Below are 16488 nucleotides of genomic sequence, written 5' to 3'. Positions count from 1 at the left end.
TTTCAAAAGATTTACAAAGTTCACAACATTACACTTTCAAAATATACAAGAACACCGTATAATGACTCTTGAATCACATAAGAATCAAACCAGCACAACAAAACACCTCTTGTAGACCTGGAAAACCACTAGGCATAAGCTAAAAGCTTGAGAAAGACCAAACCTTAGTGGTAGCACAACCTTGCCCACCAAAATTGTAAGACCCGAGAAATTTAAATAATTAAATGGATAATTATTTAATAAATGCGAGTAGTAGGAACCTTTAAGGCATTTAATGCAGATTTTGCAATACTTAAATTTCTAACACGAAGAAGACCCCAATTGTGAATATGAGGATTAGAACACTATACACTTTGATCCATAACTCAGTCTCATAGTTCCAAAGCTACAAAACTATAAAACCATAATTTTGGAATTTATTTACACTCATGCTTCTTTCCACAAGGTTTTTCATTTGTACCACCAACATTCTTCAAAATATTTTCTCTCACATTCACAATGACATTAGACTTCAATTTGCAATTAATATGAATCAAGGGAAACCACTGTCTGAACTTCAAAATGTTGAACAACAACATTTAAAAAAAATTAATTTTCATTAAAAAAATTAAAGTTGAACTTGTTAGTATACATGTAAGTAGTGGAAATGCTTAAGTGAAATGACATTTGCAACATGGGACAAAATTTAACATCGTTGGAAATGAGGGACTAAAACTATTACTTTAGAAAGTAAAGAGACCAAACAAAATCAATGTTTTGAGCAAGGAGACCAAACAAAATCAATGTTTTGAGCAATGACTAATTGCAATTTTTCGTTATAATAGAGAAGTCAAAAACATATTTAACTCCTTTTTAAAATAGGGTATCTTTCAAAAATTAAATTGAAATATATTTGTACCATCAAAATGAATCACATGTCAATTTACAAATGAGGAGAAATGTGACAACAAAATAAAGGACAAAAGAGAATTAGGCCTATGAAAAATTGCACTAATGTCACACTTCCTTACTACATGAAAGTCTTTAAAAGCCATAATCATCTATAATAGCAAACAATTACAACCAATATCCAAGGACCAACCATTCACATTAATTTATTAATCCCATCAACATTACAACTAATTTAAGTTATATTACTTATGTCCTTTTCAACACTCTCAGATGAATCTAATGTTATGCTTTTATTAGGTTGACTATCAGAGTAAGTGGATTTAGAAAAGTCAGAGCTAATATCATCAAGTCTAGAGTTAATATTTTCATGTCTGTATGTTTCATTTTTGTAAAATGAAGGCCTTGGAGGTAATTCAAGACCTTCAACCATCTCTTCAAGCATATCTATTACCTTGTTCATTGAAGGTCGATCACTTGGATTTAACTGAATACACCAAAGTGCTACCAAAAACATCCTTTTAGCTATAATATTTTCCTCTTCTGAAGCATCTTCTATATCAATATTTTTCTCTTCATGAAATTGATCATAAATCCAAAAGGGAAAGTAATGCTGACTTGAATGTTCTGCATGAGGATTTGAGTTCCTCCTCCTACTTGCCATTTCCTTTAGAAGCATGCTAAAACTATACACATCAGCTTTATAGGATACTCCACCCATATTTTTGTAAAACAACTCTGGAGCCATATAACCCAATGTTCCTCTTGCTGCAGTCATATTGATAACACCGTCATTTGTTACATGTAGCTTTGCAAGTCCAAAATCTGAAACCTTTGGAACAAAGTTGTCATCTAAAAGAATATTATGAGGCTTGATATCAAAATGCAAAATTTGAATATCACAACCTTGATGCAAATAAGCAATTCCACCAGCTACTCCAAGAGATATTTCATATATTTTCTCATAACTTAAATGATTGTTTTCTTCTTTGGAGAAAATATATTTATCCAATGATCCATTTGACATAAATTCATAAACTAGAGCTCGCTTTTTTCTGTAAACACAATATCCAAGAAGACGCACCACATTTACATGATGTATTCTTCCAATGGTAACTACTTCATTCATGAAATCTTGTCCATTATCACTAGATTTGCTCAACATCTTTACCGTTACGTCCAACCCACTTCCGAGTTTTCCTTTATATACAACACCAAAGCCTCCTTAACCTAATTTCACTCTAAAACCTCCGGTCATTTTTTTAATTTCTTTGTATTCGTACCTAATGGGATTTATATTTTCGGCGCCATTTGTAGATCAATAGCACAAGAATGTCTTCGGCGCCATTTGTAGATCAATAGCACAAGAATAAGTCCATCTCCAAACAGATATCTGGCAGCCAAATATATTGGTATAATTTGTCGTCCTATGAATATTCCTCCATAAAAGTATTGCAGTCCAACTGGGTTGTCTAATTGTTTCGTGCTAAATGTTATTCTGCTACCTATTCCTACAAAGATATAGGAACATGCTTCAGTCTGATTCATAACTTGGCTCAAATATAAACTAATGAAAATTGTTGTATGATGTGAATTCAGTTTCTAGGAAACACAGAAAAGGATCTTACCAAAAATAACGCCTCTAAGATAAGCTGCAAAAAAACAAAAGTATAAAAGAATAAAAAATCGTGTCAATCCAAAAATGGCGCATGTAAAAACAAATAAAAGAATGAAAGATCGTGTCAGTCCAAAAGTGGCAAACGAAAGAGAAAGTCACCTGAGAAAGACAAATAAAAGAACCATAAGCCTAAGTTTATCAAATTGCAACTTACATAATGTTTCTCGTCATAACCATAATGAAATAAGGTTTGAAAGTACGACGCAGAGTATGTTTTAAGTAAATTTTTCATCATTAAAGAATTAAGAAAAGAAATATAGAATAAAATTCAGCAAATTAAAAGTAATTTATCAATTAAACTAAACCACCTTAGAGACATTAATATAAGTGAGATTTTACCAATTAAATTAAAATAATGAGTTTATGGAAAAAATAATTTTATTTTTTCTTATCCTTCTATTAAAAACCATTTACAAAACTATTTAAACATGTCCTAATATAATTGGCCAAGATCTTCTAACCACTAGTGACCCCTGTAAACTTCATATATATATATATATATATATATATATATATATATATATATATATATATATATATATATATATATATATTTCTACATTTTCATAAATTTTTTATTTTCAATTATACAATTTAGAATTTTTTTTTAATTTTGAAATATATAATTTAGAATATATATTTTATTTTACATTCTAGAAAATATAATTTAAAATATAAAAAATGCATATTAAAATACATAATTCAAAATAGAAAAATTACATTTAGATTATATAATTTAAAATAGATTTATATTTTGAATTATATAATCTAGAATGATCTTTTATTTTATATTTCAGAGCAGTTTAGAATATACAAATTACATAATAAATTCGACATTCTCGAATAAAAGAATATGAAAGTTCAAGTTGAATTTATAAAGGTGAAGAAAGAAATGGCCTTAGTTTTGTGGATAAAGTATTTACAGTACCATAAGTTCATAGTCACCCGTCAACCCACTACATCACCCAACACTATCGAACTAAAAAAAGAATTTGTTGAATTAACAAAAAAAAAACAGGATTTTAACCATTCCAACTTAGAAAACAAATCTGATTATTAATTTTAAAATTTTATTAACCTTTTTATTAATTTGCTTAAAAATCATATTTATTATAATTTTAAATTTATAACTCAAAATTAAAAAATTACAAAAATTAAATGAAAAGAAATACACGTCCATCAAGTGTGTAAAAATCTCCATGATAAATTAATCATTTTTGTAGAATATTGAATGAATAGTTTAAACACACGAGATATGTATTAAAATATAATAAAATAAAATAATAATGAGGAATGAAAGAATGGAGGAAGTGGATGATACCGCATTTATCGGTGGTGTGGTAGGCGTAATGGCAGTAATGTTTCTCACACTGGACTTCTCCGTTGATAACCTTACACTCCGTTCCCCTCCCACACCGATTCTCGCAAATCACCGGCAACCACGACAACTGAATTCCCTCACTTATCACGCCACGGATCTCGTCGTAGCTAACATTCCCGTTTGGTGACCAATCAACCACCGTTGCCACCATCAGATCGCACCCAACCTTGATGTCCTTCACACGAATCTCATACAACGATGGTTCCAATACCGCGTACACGTGCCCTCCTCTCCCACATTCGCCTCTCTCCACCTTAACATACCGTGGATCGTCACTCACAGGATTCGCGCAGTTGAAGTACCCTATTCTCAGAGTATACCAGTGTTCCCAAGTGAACGGCTCCGATCCGAAATCATCTGGACCAACCAGGCCCGTGGGCCTGAAATTACTATCCGTTAAGAAATTGCGAGGGATGAAGGAGCAATTACCTTCTTCCTCCTGACCCGGGTCACTCACAACGATTTTGTATCTCTTGTAGTCGATGTCTCGTACATGGTATTTTGCCGAAAACAAGGTTAATAAGAGTGTGGCGTTGTTAACGCAATCTAACTCGTACCTTGGGTCGCCGCACTGGCTTGGGTGCCCGATGACTTGAATGGCTCAAGCAAGCTCGAAGAAACGAACGGGTCAGATAGGCCCTAAGACCCGCAGACCCGAACAGGTCAGGAGGGCCCGATGACCCGAACGAGTTAGGCAGGCTCGAAGAATTGAACGGATAAGGTGGGTCCGAAGACCCGAACGGATCAGGCGGACACGAAGACCCGAAAGGGTCACGCGGACCCGAAGACCCGAATGGACCAGGTAGGACCAATGACGAAAACAGGTCAGGCTGCCCAAAGACTAGAACGGGTCAGGAAGGCCCAAAGACCCGGATGAGCCCGATGACCCGGACGGGCCCGACGACCCGAACGAGCCCGAAGACCCGGATGGGGCGAACGACCTGGACGGGCCCGGCGACTCGGATGGGCCCGACGACCCGGATGGGCTCGATGACCCAAACGGGTCTATCGACCTACATGGGCCTTACGACCCAGATAGGCACGACGACACGAACGGGCCGGACGACCCGGATGGGCCGAACGATCCGGGCGATCCGGACGGACCTGACGACTCAAACGACCCATATGGGCCCGACGACCCAGACGAGCTTGACGACCTACACGGGCCTTACGACCCAGATGGCACGACGACACGAACAACGCGTCGACCCGGATGGGTCCTACGACCTAGACGGGCTCGACGTCCTGGACGGGGCCTACGACCCGGACGGGCCCGACGACCCAAACAGACTTGACGACCCGTACATGATCGACGACCTGGATGGGCCCGACAACTCAGACGGGCCTGACGACGTTGACATACCCGACGACCTAGACGAGCCCCACGACTCGAACGTGTATGACTACCCGATTGGGCCCGACTGTTTGGACGGGTCTGTCCGGGTCGTCTGGCCCGTTCGTGTCGTCGGGCCCATTCGGGTTGTCCGGCCCGTTCACGTCGTCGAGCTTGTTCGTGTTGTCGGGTCCGTTCGAGTTGTCCGGCCCGTCTGGGTCGTCGGTCTCATCCGGGTCATCCGGGCCTTAATGACACAAGTTTTAAAAAATTCAATTTAAATTTCTTTTATAAAAAATGAATTCTGGATATGTAAAATTTGTCAAACAATATTTAAATAAATTGTTTATTGACAAGTAAACCAAGTGTATACACATCCTCAAAAAGCATCAAAAGTAAAAACATATTATTAAATGCAAAACAAAAGGACATATTATTAAAAATATATTTATTTTATTTGTGATGACCATTGACGTATGTCTTAGGTGAACTTTGTAAGATACTGGAAAAATATAATAATTGGGAAATATATCTCCAAGGTGTTTTATTATTTTATTTAAAATATTTTGATAAGAGGTAAAATGATTTATTTAATAGATTTATTTTATTAAAAATATTTTCTGAGAGATAAAATTTAATAAATAATTATTCAATTAAGAAGATATTAAATTTATTTTCTAAGATATGGAGAGTTATCGATGACAATCATCCAACGGTCTGCATCATGGGCCAAGGGATAGGCTCATCTTTAATTTCTTTTGTTTGTAATAATTCAATAAAAGTAGAATTGCATAGATTTGATGTTTTTATGTGGTGTAATTAGCAAATTATTGGGTTTGTATTTGTAGGCCATGTTTTATTGTTGTTTGTTTTTTCCTTGTAAATTTGTGGGGTTGTTTGTGGTTGGGCTAGCGCAACCCAATGTCTTCAACAACTTCATGACTAGGCCATCACATGTTGGGGGCTTCTCCTTGTATCTCCAATTCTTCTCCAGTACCCCCAATAATTACCATTTTACCCATAATAAATTTTTACTTGGTAGAGATGGGTGAAAGCAGTAAATGGTATTTACTGCGGGCAACAGTGCTTTCATATTTTTCTCTGTTTTTATCTGTGCACACAACTTTGCACCCCCAAATATTTTGATATTCGTTTCTTCTCTCCGTTTTCTTCACAGTTTTTTTCACAGTGCTAGTGCTTCCTCTGCTTCAAGGTGGCAGTGGTTCATGCCTCCGTTGCTCTTCAAGCTCATCCTCTTGTCACATGTTCAAGCTGCCAGTTGTCCTTGAAGATGGTCCAATCTTTGTGCACCCCGCTGTTTCATTATTTTTTTTTTAAAGTTGTGCTTTTCTCTTCTCTTCCAGGTTAGTCTCCTTCCATTTTAATCATAATCATATTGAATGTCTGGAATTTGATTTGAATGTTGTTTTTAAGATCCATTTTGATTTTTTTTTCTTTTTTTTTTATGTGAAATGGATGTCGAGATCCATTTCAGAAAAATAAGAAACAGATGTCGACATCCATTTCGTATTTTTTTTTTGTTTTTTTTCGTATTACTGATGTCGAGATCCGTTGCAGAAAAATGTGAAACGGATGTCGACATGCGTTTCATTAATTTTTTATGAAACGGATATCGAGATCTGTTTCAGAAAAATGTGAAACAGATGTCGACATCCATTACATTAAAAAACAAAAAAAAAATTAATGAAACAGATGTCGAGATCCGTTTCACATTTTTTTGAAACGGATCTCAAGATCCGTTTAGTATTTTTTTTCCTTCTTACAGATGTCACACACAACTAGATTGGCAAAGAAGTACAGAGGCAAAATCAAGATACAAATGGTTTAATTAAGCGTGTTAGAGGGGTTGCTTTTAATCTTGGATTTGTTGTTATTATTCTAAGATCAGATAAATATAATGGACAATCAGGAAGAAAGACCCATGTATTATTAGGTTGTGAAAGAGGTGGAAAATATAGAAAATACAAATGTGATGAAGAACCGAGTTTATCTGGGACAAGAAAATGTGATTGTCCCTTTAGATTGAGAGGCAGACCCATCTCTCAAGGGGAGGGATGGGTGTTGAACGTAAAATGTGGTTACCATAATCACGATGTCTCATCTACCCTAGTTGGTCACCCCTATGCGGGTAGGTTGAAGTCCACTAAACACTCGTTGCTTGTTGATATGACTAAAAGTCAAGTAAAATCTGCAAATATACTTCTCACTCTCAAAGAAAAAGATGAGTATAATGTGACAACTTTAAAGCAAGTATATAATGCAAGATATAGGTACAAACGTTCAGTAAGAGGTTCAAGGACTGAGGTATAACAGTTAATGTTGATGTTGGAACGTGATCACTATATCCATTTTAGTAGATGTGTTGAAATCTGATGTGGTTAGCGATTTGTTCTAGACCCATACTGATGCTGTGAAGTTGTTAAATTCATTCAATGTTGTGTTCTTAATGGATAATACTTACAAAACTAACAAATATCGGTTGTCATTGCTTGAGATTGTTGGTGTGACCTCAATAAGATTAACTTTCTCAGCCGCGTTTGCATTTTTATCCAGTGAAAAGCAAAATAATTTCACTTGGGCTCTTGAAAGGCTAAGAGGTTTGTTTATGACGTCTGAGGGTGGTCCACAAGTCATTGTAACTGACAGGGATCTGGCTCTAATGAATGTTGTTGACATTGTGTTCCTTGAGTGTTATCATCTTCTATGTCGTTTCCATATTCAAAAAAAATGTGCAAGCAAAGTGCAAAATGTTAGTGAATTCTGTTGATGCATGGGATGTTATACTGCAAACATGGGAGAATTTTATGGACTGTGAAGATGAGTTAAAGTTTAACGATTGTGTTAATCGTCTTGAGGTTGTTTGCCAATCATGGCCTGTATTCTTTGAATATGTTAATGACTCGTGGATCATTCTTTACAAGAAATATTTTGTCAAGGCGTGGACGAACAAAGTTATGCATTTAGGGAATACAACATCAAATAGGTATGTTTGCATCTTCTTATTATTTCATTTTTTATTAATGGTTTGTATGATTCCATGTATAAATTGTACTAGGGTTGAGTCTGCTCATTGGAGCCTCAAGAAAGTTCTTGGAAGTAGTATGAGAGACCTTTGTTCGTGTTGGGATGGAATTCACAACGTTATTATCTTGCAACACAACAAAATAAAGACGTCTTTTGAAAGAAGTCTTAATCTGATGAGTGACTCTTACAAGGCATTGAGTTATAGAAGATTAGTGGGATATGTTTCTAGATTTGCCTTAGAACTCCTTGCTCCAGAGTTAGAAAGAGTTAAGAAAATTGGATTTGATACTAGTCATTGTGGTTGCATTCTCAGACAAACTTATTATCTTTCATGTGCGTGTGAATTAGCACGATATGACCCTGGGATGATTGCTCTCCAAGAAATTCATGTCATGTGGACTAGGTTGAGCTTCTCAAATGTGTCATCTTCACAACCCGAAGGGCAATTATCTATTCAGAGGGAGGTTGATCTGTTGCTTAATATTTTCAAAGAAGTTGACATTGTAGGAAAAGTCACCATCAAACATAAATTACTTGACATAGTTTGCCCTTCGATGACATCGATGTTGCCGCCAGTGAGTAAAATTAAGACGAAGGGTGCAACTAAAAGTCATCGATCAAAGAAGTCAACCAAACGTGATCCCTTATATTTTGAGCATGTTGACGCCTTCATTGAGTCATCAAGACAAGACACATGTGTTGGAAAAACAGAAAAGAAGCTGAAGACCAAAGGTGTAATTCAAGAAAAGATAATACCCATGCTAGAACAGTTCAATCATGTTTTTCAGCCTTATATAGTGGATGTTGTAGATGTAGTGGCAGATGGTCATTGTGGGTATAGATGCACTGCTGCATTGTTGGATATGGGTGAGGAGTCATGGCCTCTAATCAGACAAGATTTATACAAAGAACGTAGTCAATGGCGAGATGAATATGCAACATTAGTTGGAGGCTATGATCGTCTGGAAGAACTGAGAAAGTCTTTGCTAGTTAATTCACCATCAGGGGTATGACTTCTACACACTAATGTTGAAACTTATTTATTTAAATTTTTTATGATTTTTTTTATTATAATCTAATTAATTATATACAGGCTAATTGAGACAAGTGGATGACTATACCGGACATGTGGTATGCGATTGCTAATCGATATAATGTAATCCTCGTGTGTTTGTTATTGGTTTAAAATTTGACGATATTCCCACTCCATACATCCCCACCTATTTCGCAAAGTCGACATTGACTAATTTGTATTGGACATGTTTACGATTCTCATTTTGTGCAGGTATATTTTTTTTTTCAAATAACTTTATTTCTTTATTGACTAATTACATATTTACAGGTTCGTCTGCAAGAAGGTTGTCCATTACCGATGGAGGATATCATATCATCTAGCAATTGTTACCCAAAGACAAAGGGGTGGGCATCATTTTATAGAGATAGGATGCAGGCAATCGTAGATTTGCACGTAGTGGATCGTAGTTATGTAGATCTTATGGAAGACTGATTATTGTTAATTGTATTAAATATTTGATTGTTGTAGTTTATTTTAGGAAATTTCATATTGTAATGTACTTTTAAAAAATATGTTTGTAATTATTTTACTAATATATAAAATATTAATTCCTCTGGCCAAAGGATATTTTGGCCTTATTACTAACAAAATAGACGTTTGAATTTGTAATCATATATATATATATATATATATATATATATATATATGAAATAACTTAATATAAAATCCAATAAAAATGTAAATTCTAACATCAAATACAAACATAAAGTAAATCAACTATCCAAATATAGATGGTCGTCGACCTCGAACTTTACGTCCTCCTCTAGTCTCTTTCTCTTATGTTGCATCACGAGATATCTGTAATAACTCATGCATGCGATCCCAAGCAACTATGCCTTCACTAATGTCTCTACAATCTATCATCCGCTGAAGACTACTGACAATGCGTTTCATGGCACCCTGCGATAATACCAAGTTAATTTCAAATATTTAAGTTACTAATAATATGAACAAATAAATTTGTAACATACCAATAAATCACCAGAAGATGATGACCCTGACGTCCTCTGAACCGATATGTCATCTGGCAAATTCTGATGAAGTCGGGGCATAACGACAAGGCAAGGTTGCTCGGCCTCAACTTCACGTAAAATGTAAGGATTGGAGACCCTCCTAAATCACTACAAATATCCATCCGAACATGAAAAAGGAGCTGGCGTGGGGACCACCTGAACTACAAAAAATTGATCGTAGTCTCTCCACCGATCATCAATAGTTGCAAAGTCTAACATTGGAAGAGAACTCGGCGATTGGGAATAGGCTGCATGAAGCCAAATTGTCACAGCACACGCTCTGACAGATGACGATGTGCGAGAATACCAAGCCTTAGGAAGGCAGAAAACATGGTAGATACAACAAGTGGTCGACCAGCTCTATGTGCTACATATGGGTTCCAAATCACCCTATCATATGTCATGGCATCCAATTGGACTTTAACATCAGCTATAGCGGAAGTAGCGCGTCGACTAACATAACATCTCGCACGGGGTTTTGGTCTCCACATATGTATCCCGTAATTGCTTCCTTCCCAATGCAGGAAAGTGCTCGTGTATCCAAGCCTGTATTAAATAACATTTCATTTAACTATTGTGATATAAAACAAAAAAACAAGTAAAATATTGAAAAAAATGTAATATAAAAGGGTACCTGCAGAAGAGGTAGATATTCATCTAATTGCTTTGTATTTACAAAGTTGGCATCTCCTAGCTGCTCATATAAGTAGGCAAGAGATGCAACTCCCCAAGCATATCTACGACATGTAGGGAGATCTCTACATAGCTCGAGGTAATGTGTACGAACATAGATGGTGTTTTTATTAGCAAATATCGTGCACCCTACAAGGTACACAAGATATGCACGCGCAGCAAACTCCCATAGCTCGTTATCACAACAACTATCATACAGCTCTCTCAAACAGTTAAGTCTGACCTGTGCACCCCGACTTTGATTCAATTCATCGCAAGCCATGCCCCGATCAACACCAAGAAGTGTCATAAAAATCTCAACTGAATCTTCATATTCAAGATTTTCAGTGGAGCAAAATTGTCCAGTGATGGGAAGATGAAGGAGCGACCAGACGTCATCTAAAGTGATGGTCATTTCACCAATAGGTAGATGAAAAGTATTAGTCTCGGGATGTCATCTCTCCATGAAACCCAATACTAACCCAATATCGGGATATTCATATAAAATATCGCACAGAGGCGATAATCCAAAAGCTACCATAAAGAGGAAAACAGAATGGTGACGAGGTCCTAATTTTTTCACTCTTTTAATATAGGAGACTACTTTCACAACTCGATCCTAACAAAAAATAAACATAAAACAATAAAAATACATAACAACAATAAAATTAAACATTTATAAAAACTTCTTATTAACATGACCATCCCATACGATCCGTTCAACATGATCCTGGTACCGAGTCACTAAAGATGTATCAGAGGGACCACCTAGAAATCCTGCACTATCGCTATCAATCCCATGCTCCTCGTCCTGAGGAACATCGAAGACCTCATGCTCAACAACATCATCTTGAACAACATCAGCCTCGTGCTGACCCGTTCTACGAGTTGAAGCGGTCGGTCTCTTACGTGCAGCACCCTGTGTAGAATTCTCGAGTGCATCATGTGAACCGCGTCTAGATAAATTTCCTCGTGTCCTAACCATATCTATAATTCAAAGTTTCAAACATTACAATCAAACATAGTCTATCATTCGGTTATGTTAACATAGATGGTATACTATAGGTTTTGATATATCTAAAATGGAGTGACATACATATAATTCCAAAACTACTAACATAAATAATATTCTAGAGCTAGTCCTTCTAAATACAATCCAATCGGATACATTTTTTCTCCTGTCTATAATACATTTTAGAAGAAAAAGTCACAAGCAATGGGTTTACAATAAATATAAATATATATATATATATATATATATATATATATATATATATATATATATATATAATTTTAACTTCAATGCAAACCAACTTCAATTTTCTAAATTCGATGGATGCTTTTGTTTTAAAATATTTTTATATTTAAATCTAAATAATAGATGCATGAACATTCAAGTAGTAAAATTATTGAAATGGAAATAATTGTAAAAAATAGTGCAACTACTAGCATCCAAAAATGGCTGACACGGATATATAGCAGTTTGTTCCTCTCCAAGAAAAGAAGTGAAAAACTGGAAAAAAAAATAAAACTAAAAAAAAAAGAAATAAAACATTGAAGAAAAATAGGAAACGGATGTCGACATCCGTTTCAGGAAAATTGCAAAGTCGATGTCGAGATCTGCAATGGCAGAAAAGAAAGGAACCGTTTCATAAAAAAAATGTCGAGATCTGAATGTCGAAATTCGTTTCACAAAATCTTGAAACAGATGTCGACATCCGTTTCATAAAAAAAAATTATGAAACGGATGTCGACATCCATTTCACAAAAATAATGAAAAAAAGGGAAATGGATCTCGACATCCGTTTCTCAAAATCATGAAACGAATTTTGATATTTGTTTCATATGAAAACAAAAAAATACAATGGATCTCGACATCCGTTATGGCACACATGGATTACAACATCGATACAGTAGCATTTAGCATTCAGTTTCATCAATCACCATCATCATTCACGAAAAATCAAGAGAAAAATTAACTGGATGTGTGGATTCTAGATTAAGTGCGAACAGGAAGGGGAATTGGAAGGCTGGGTCACTCCAAAGTATGGATTAGTGGTGCTGCTTATTGGTGCTCTGCGGCTGCTGCTCAGATCTACCCACAAGGCAGTAACGACTGAATGCAAAGATTGAGTGAAAGAGGCACAAAAAGAGGTGAATGCAAAGAAGAGACAAGGCTAAATTTTAAATGCCCCCGCTGTTGCTAGGTCAAAGAGATTCGTTTTTGGGGTGTAGGGTGCAGGGCTACAGTGCGGTAGCACTTTTTTTTCACTGTTTTTTCTCTTTCTTCTTTTATTTTTTACAATGGGCAAAAGTGAGAATAAGGAAAGTTTTGGGGGTACAAGAGTAAGAGTTGGGGGTACAGGGAGAAGCCCCAGCACATGTTTTAGGCAACGAGAGTGAACAAGCGCTCCAGTGTGCATTATTTCCATGGGCTCAGAATCCAAGTCCCTCTTGGGGGCTTCTCCCTACACCCCAACCCTTTCTCCTGTACCCCTAAAAACATTTTTAGTTTCAGCTTTGTCCTAGCAGTTAAAAAGTTAAAGTAACAGAGAGAGAAAAAAAGTATGTTGTGGATGTCAACATCCGCAACATAACCTGACATTCGTTGAAATTGTATTGCGGATGTCGACATCTGTAACACCCCAATTTTGGGATGTCATGAAAAGTTAGAAAATTATCACGTTTGACAGAAAAGGATTATCATTGAAAATGTACTAATAAAAAAATTTATAATTTAATTTAAATTACGTAGTTCAAAATGTTAGCTTGTCAAAAAAACTTCCAATAATAATTACGAACAAAAGGAAATTACATAATCTTCAATATTTGATTAAAACAACTAAATATTTATGAAAACTCTCGAGTTCACCCCAACCTCTCGTCGATGTACTTCATGCTAAAAACATCTGCATTATCATCTGCTCTCGTATAACACACATGTGATATGATCATCGCACATGCAACAAACACACAAACAAACAAATAGGGGTAAGCTAACAAAAAACAATGATATTTATAAAAGAAATTCATAAATAATACATGTCCAATGATACTCAACGTCGCATTCAAGTAACACTTAATCATTATGATCACAATCAATCCTTGGTTTGAACACATAAACCCCAAAATCCATGCAATCATACCAAACCAAACATAGCATCACATTCATCTAAAATCTTCAAACATAGTGATCATAATCAAGCTTTGGTTTTCCGCGACCTCTCACCCCATAACAACCTCTAGTTTCCTAGAACCTACATATGTTTTTACATGATTATAAAAGAATCACATACTTATCGTATATAGGTACCTGAGATGGAAGCAGTGACTGGTCAAGAAATTCAAAGAATGAATCTACAAAAGCTTCAAGAAATTTAGCTGTAGCGTCTATCATAGTCTTATGAACTTGAACATCAATTAGTGAAGGGACTCCAACTAGAATTTTCTTGAGTGGCTGCTTAATAAATCATGTATTCACTTACAGTTAAAGTGGGAAAAGCAAACTAAAAGCAAACTAAAATTATCATTGAATCACTCTGCCCCTATTAAGAAGCATGCTCAACCCCTCATTGGCAAATTTTAAAACCTCATTGGTAAAAACTTACACCGAATGTGGAAATTCGGTACTAAAGTAAAAAAAATTAAAAGCTAACACTAGATGTGGACATCCGATTTAAAACTAAAAATTTAAAAATGGATGTAGAAATCCCAATTGTTTTGCTACCGTTGATTGAACTCTGATGTTGTTCATTTTATCTTTTTTTCCTTGTTTTTCTATATTCTTTGCTTTCTCCTACTTACCCCCACAATCAATAGAGAAGATTAAACCAATGTTTTAGAAGGATAAAAAGAAAATGGCTTGCTTAAACTTGTTTTGAAGCTCTTGCTGATCTTAGGATGAAATTCGATTAGGAAATGAATGGTGTTGAGACTGAGAGCGAGAGAGACAATATACATGACAAATTAGATTACGTGTTTAAGGTGGTGGTGATAGGGGACTCACTAGTAGGAAAAAGTCAAATGCTCTCAAGGTTTGCAAAGAACGAATTCTGCTTTGACTCAAAGTCCACCATTGGGGTTGAGTTCCAGATTAAACGATCACAATCAATGGCAAAGTTATCAAGGCATAGATTTGGGATATTGTTGGCCAAGAAAGGTTCACTTTCTCTCTCTATTTCTCTCTCTCATGCGTCTGATTTTGTTCACATTAAGTTATATACCAGATGTCGACATCCGTAGAAGCAAGAATCGGGTGTTAACCTTCGTAAATGAAAAAAAAACAACGAATTAATAAAGTCTCTGATGTTGACATCTGTAGAACAATACAAGAACTAGATGTCGACATCCATAAGTGGACAAAAAACTCATAATGGGAATTGAATGTCGACATTTGATAGAAACTGAAACAAAAAAGAAATCATTATGGATGTGAACATTATGTCTTTCCCATGATTTTAGTATTTGAGTGTTCATGTATACCAGTAGAGGCAGTGTAGTGCAGTCAGGGCAAATTAATGGGTACAAGCATCTAGGATATCCTTAAGTTATCATAATACAATACACATTAAAAAAAGGAACACTTACATGGAAAGGAGGGGTTGCTTACAGTAGGATATGGGTGAGAGAGCTTAATGTTGTAGATGTGGGGAAAAGAGAAAAGGAGACGTTGCACGGAGGTGAAGAGTAGAGAAAATTAAACCTTACGAATGTAAAGAAAAGGGAAAGAGTGGCACATCAATTAGATTAAGAAATTTAGGGATGGGGTTCAGTTCATTTGCATTAAATAAGAGAGAGAAAAAATAAATTTATTTTAACTAAGAGGTAAAGTGGAAATTTAAAAATATTTTGGAAGGGAGAAGAAATATGTGGAGATGCATGGAAAAGCTCTCTATATTCAAATACATACAAGTGTTTATTTGTCATGCACTTAATTGAGACAAAGGTGGTTAAGAATAGTGAAAGGAAAAGATGATTATTGAGCAAGTTGTAACAAATGTTCAACCCGAGAGCACCAACTAGGGCCTTACTATTTGCAAATGTTTATCTCTTTTTGAAGTGTTTAGTTTGGGGCTTATCATATGTATCGTTCACATCACAATTTTTTAAGACATTATAAATTAATGTGTTGAATGATAATGCTGAAATTATACTCCAACAATTACAGGCATTACATCCGATATGAAACATAATTATAAACTAAATCTTCTTTAAAATATTAAGTTAAACAAATGCACATATTTTTAATGGTCATGTAAACACTAAATAATTTAAATCTTGGTGCTTTACATATGATTGTATGACTTGAATTTGAAATTTACATATCCTAAATAAATTATGTTTTTACTCCAAAACAAGTGTCAAAATAATTAAATAAAAATTACAAAAAAAAATCCAAATTAC

The 16488-nt window shown here is 35.4% G+C and overlaps 1 protein-coding gene and 1 pseudogene across 1 annotated transcript; one reads left to right on the top strand and one right to left on the bottom strand.

The window, feature by feature from the left end:
* Positions 1 to 1060: 1060 nt before the first annotated feature.
* LOC114195622 lies at positions 1061 to 4585 on the bottom strand (annotated as a pseudogene).
* Positions 4586 to 5126: 541 nt separating this feature from the next.
* Positions 5127 to 9832, top strand: LOC114194944. Its single transcript, XM_028085346.1, has 6 exons — positions 5127 to 5470; positions 7323 to 7605; positions 7697 to 7898; positions 8038 to 8284; positions 8357 to 9332; positions 9668 to 9832. Exons 1-6 carry the CDS (start codon positions 5127 to 5129, stop codon positions 9830 to 9832), a joined length of 2217 nt encoding a protein of 738 aa, XP_027941147.1.
* The last annotated feature ends 6656 nt before the right edge of the window (positions 9833 to 16488 follow it).

The sequence above is a fragment of the Vigna unguiculata genome, chromosome 8 (assembly GCF_004118075.2).
Source record: "Vigna unguiculata cultivar IT97K-499-35 chromosome 8, ASM411807v1, whole genome shotgun sequence".
NCBI lineage: Eukaryota > Viridiplantae > Streptophyta > Magnoliopsida > Fabales > Fabaceae > Vigna > Vigna unguiculata.
The sequence above is the reverse complement of the archived record's forward strand: the minus strand, read 5'-3'. Positions and strand labels throughout refer to the sequence as shown.

What these genes read in the sequence shown, in the direction of transcription:
- LOC114194944 (XM_028085346.1), top strand. Translation starts at nt 5,127, where the DNA reads ATGGCACGACGACACGAACAACGCGTCGACCCGGATGGGTCCTACGAC. An exon ending in GGCTCTTGAAAGGCTAAGAG is followed by an intron (nt 7,899 to 8,037) that starts GTTTGTTTATGA and finishes AAAATGTGCAAG; the next exon opens with CAAAGTGCAAAATGTTAGTG. An exon ending in GGGAATACAACATCAAATAG is followed by an intron (nt 8,285 to 8,356) that starts GTATGTTTGCAT and finishes AAATTGTACTAG; the next exon opens with GGTTGAGTCTGCTCATTGGA.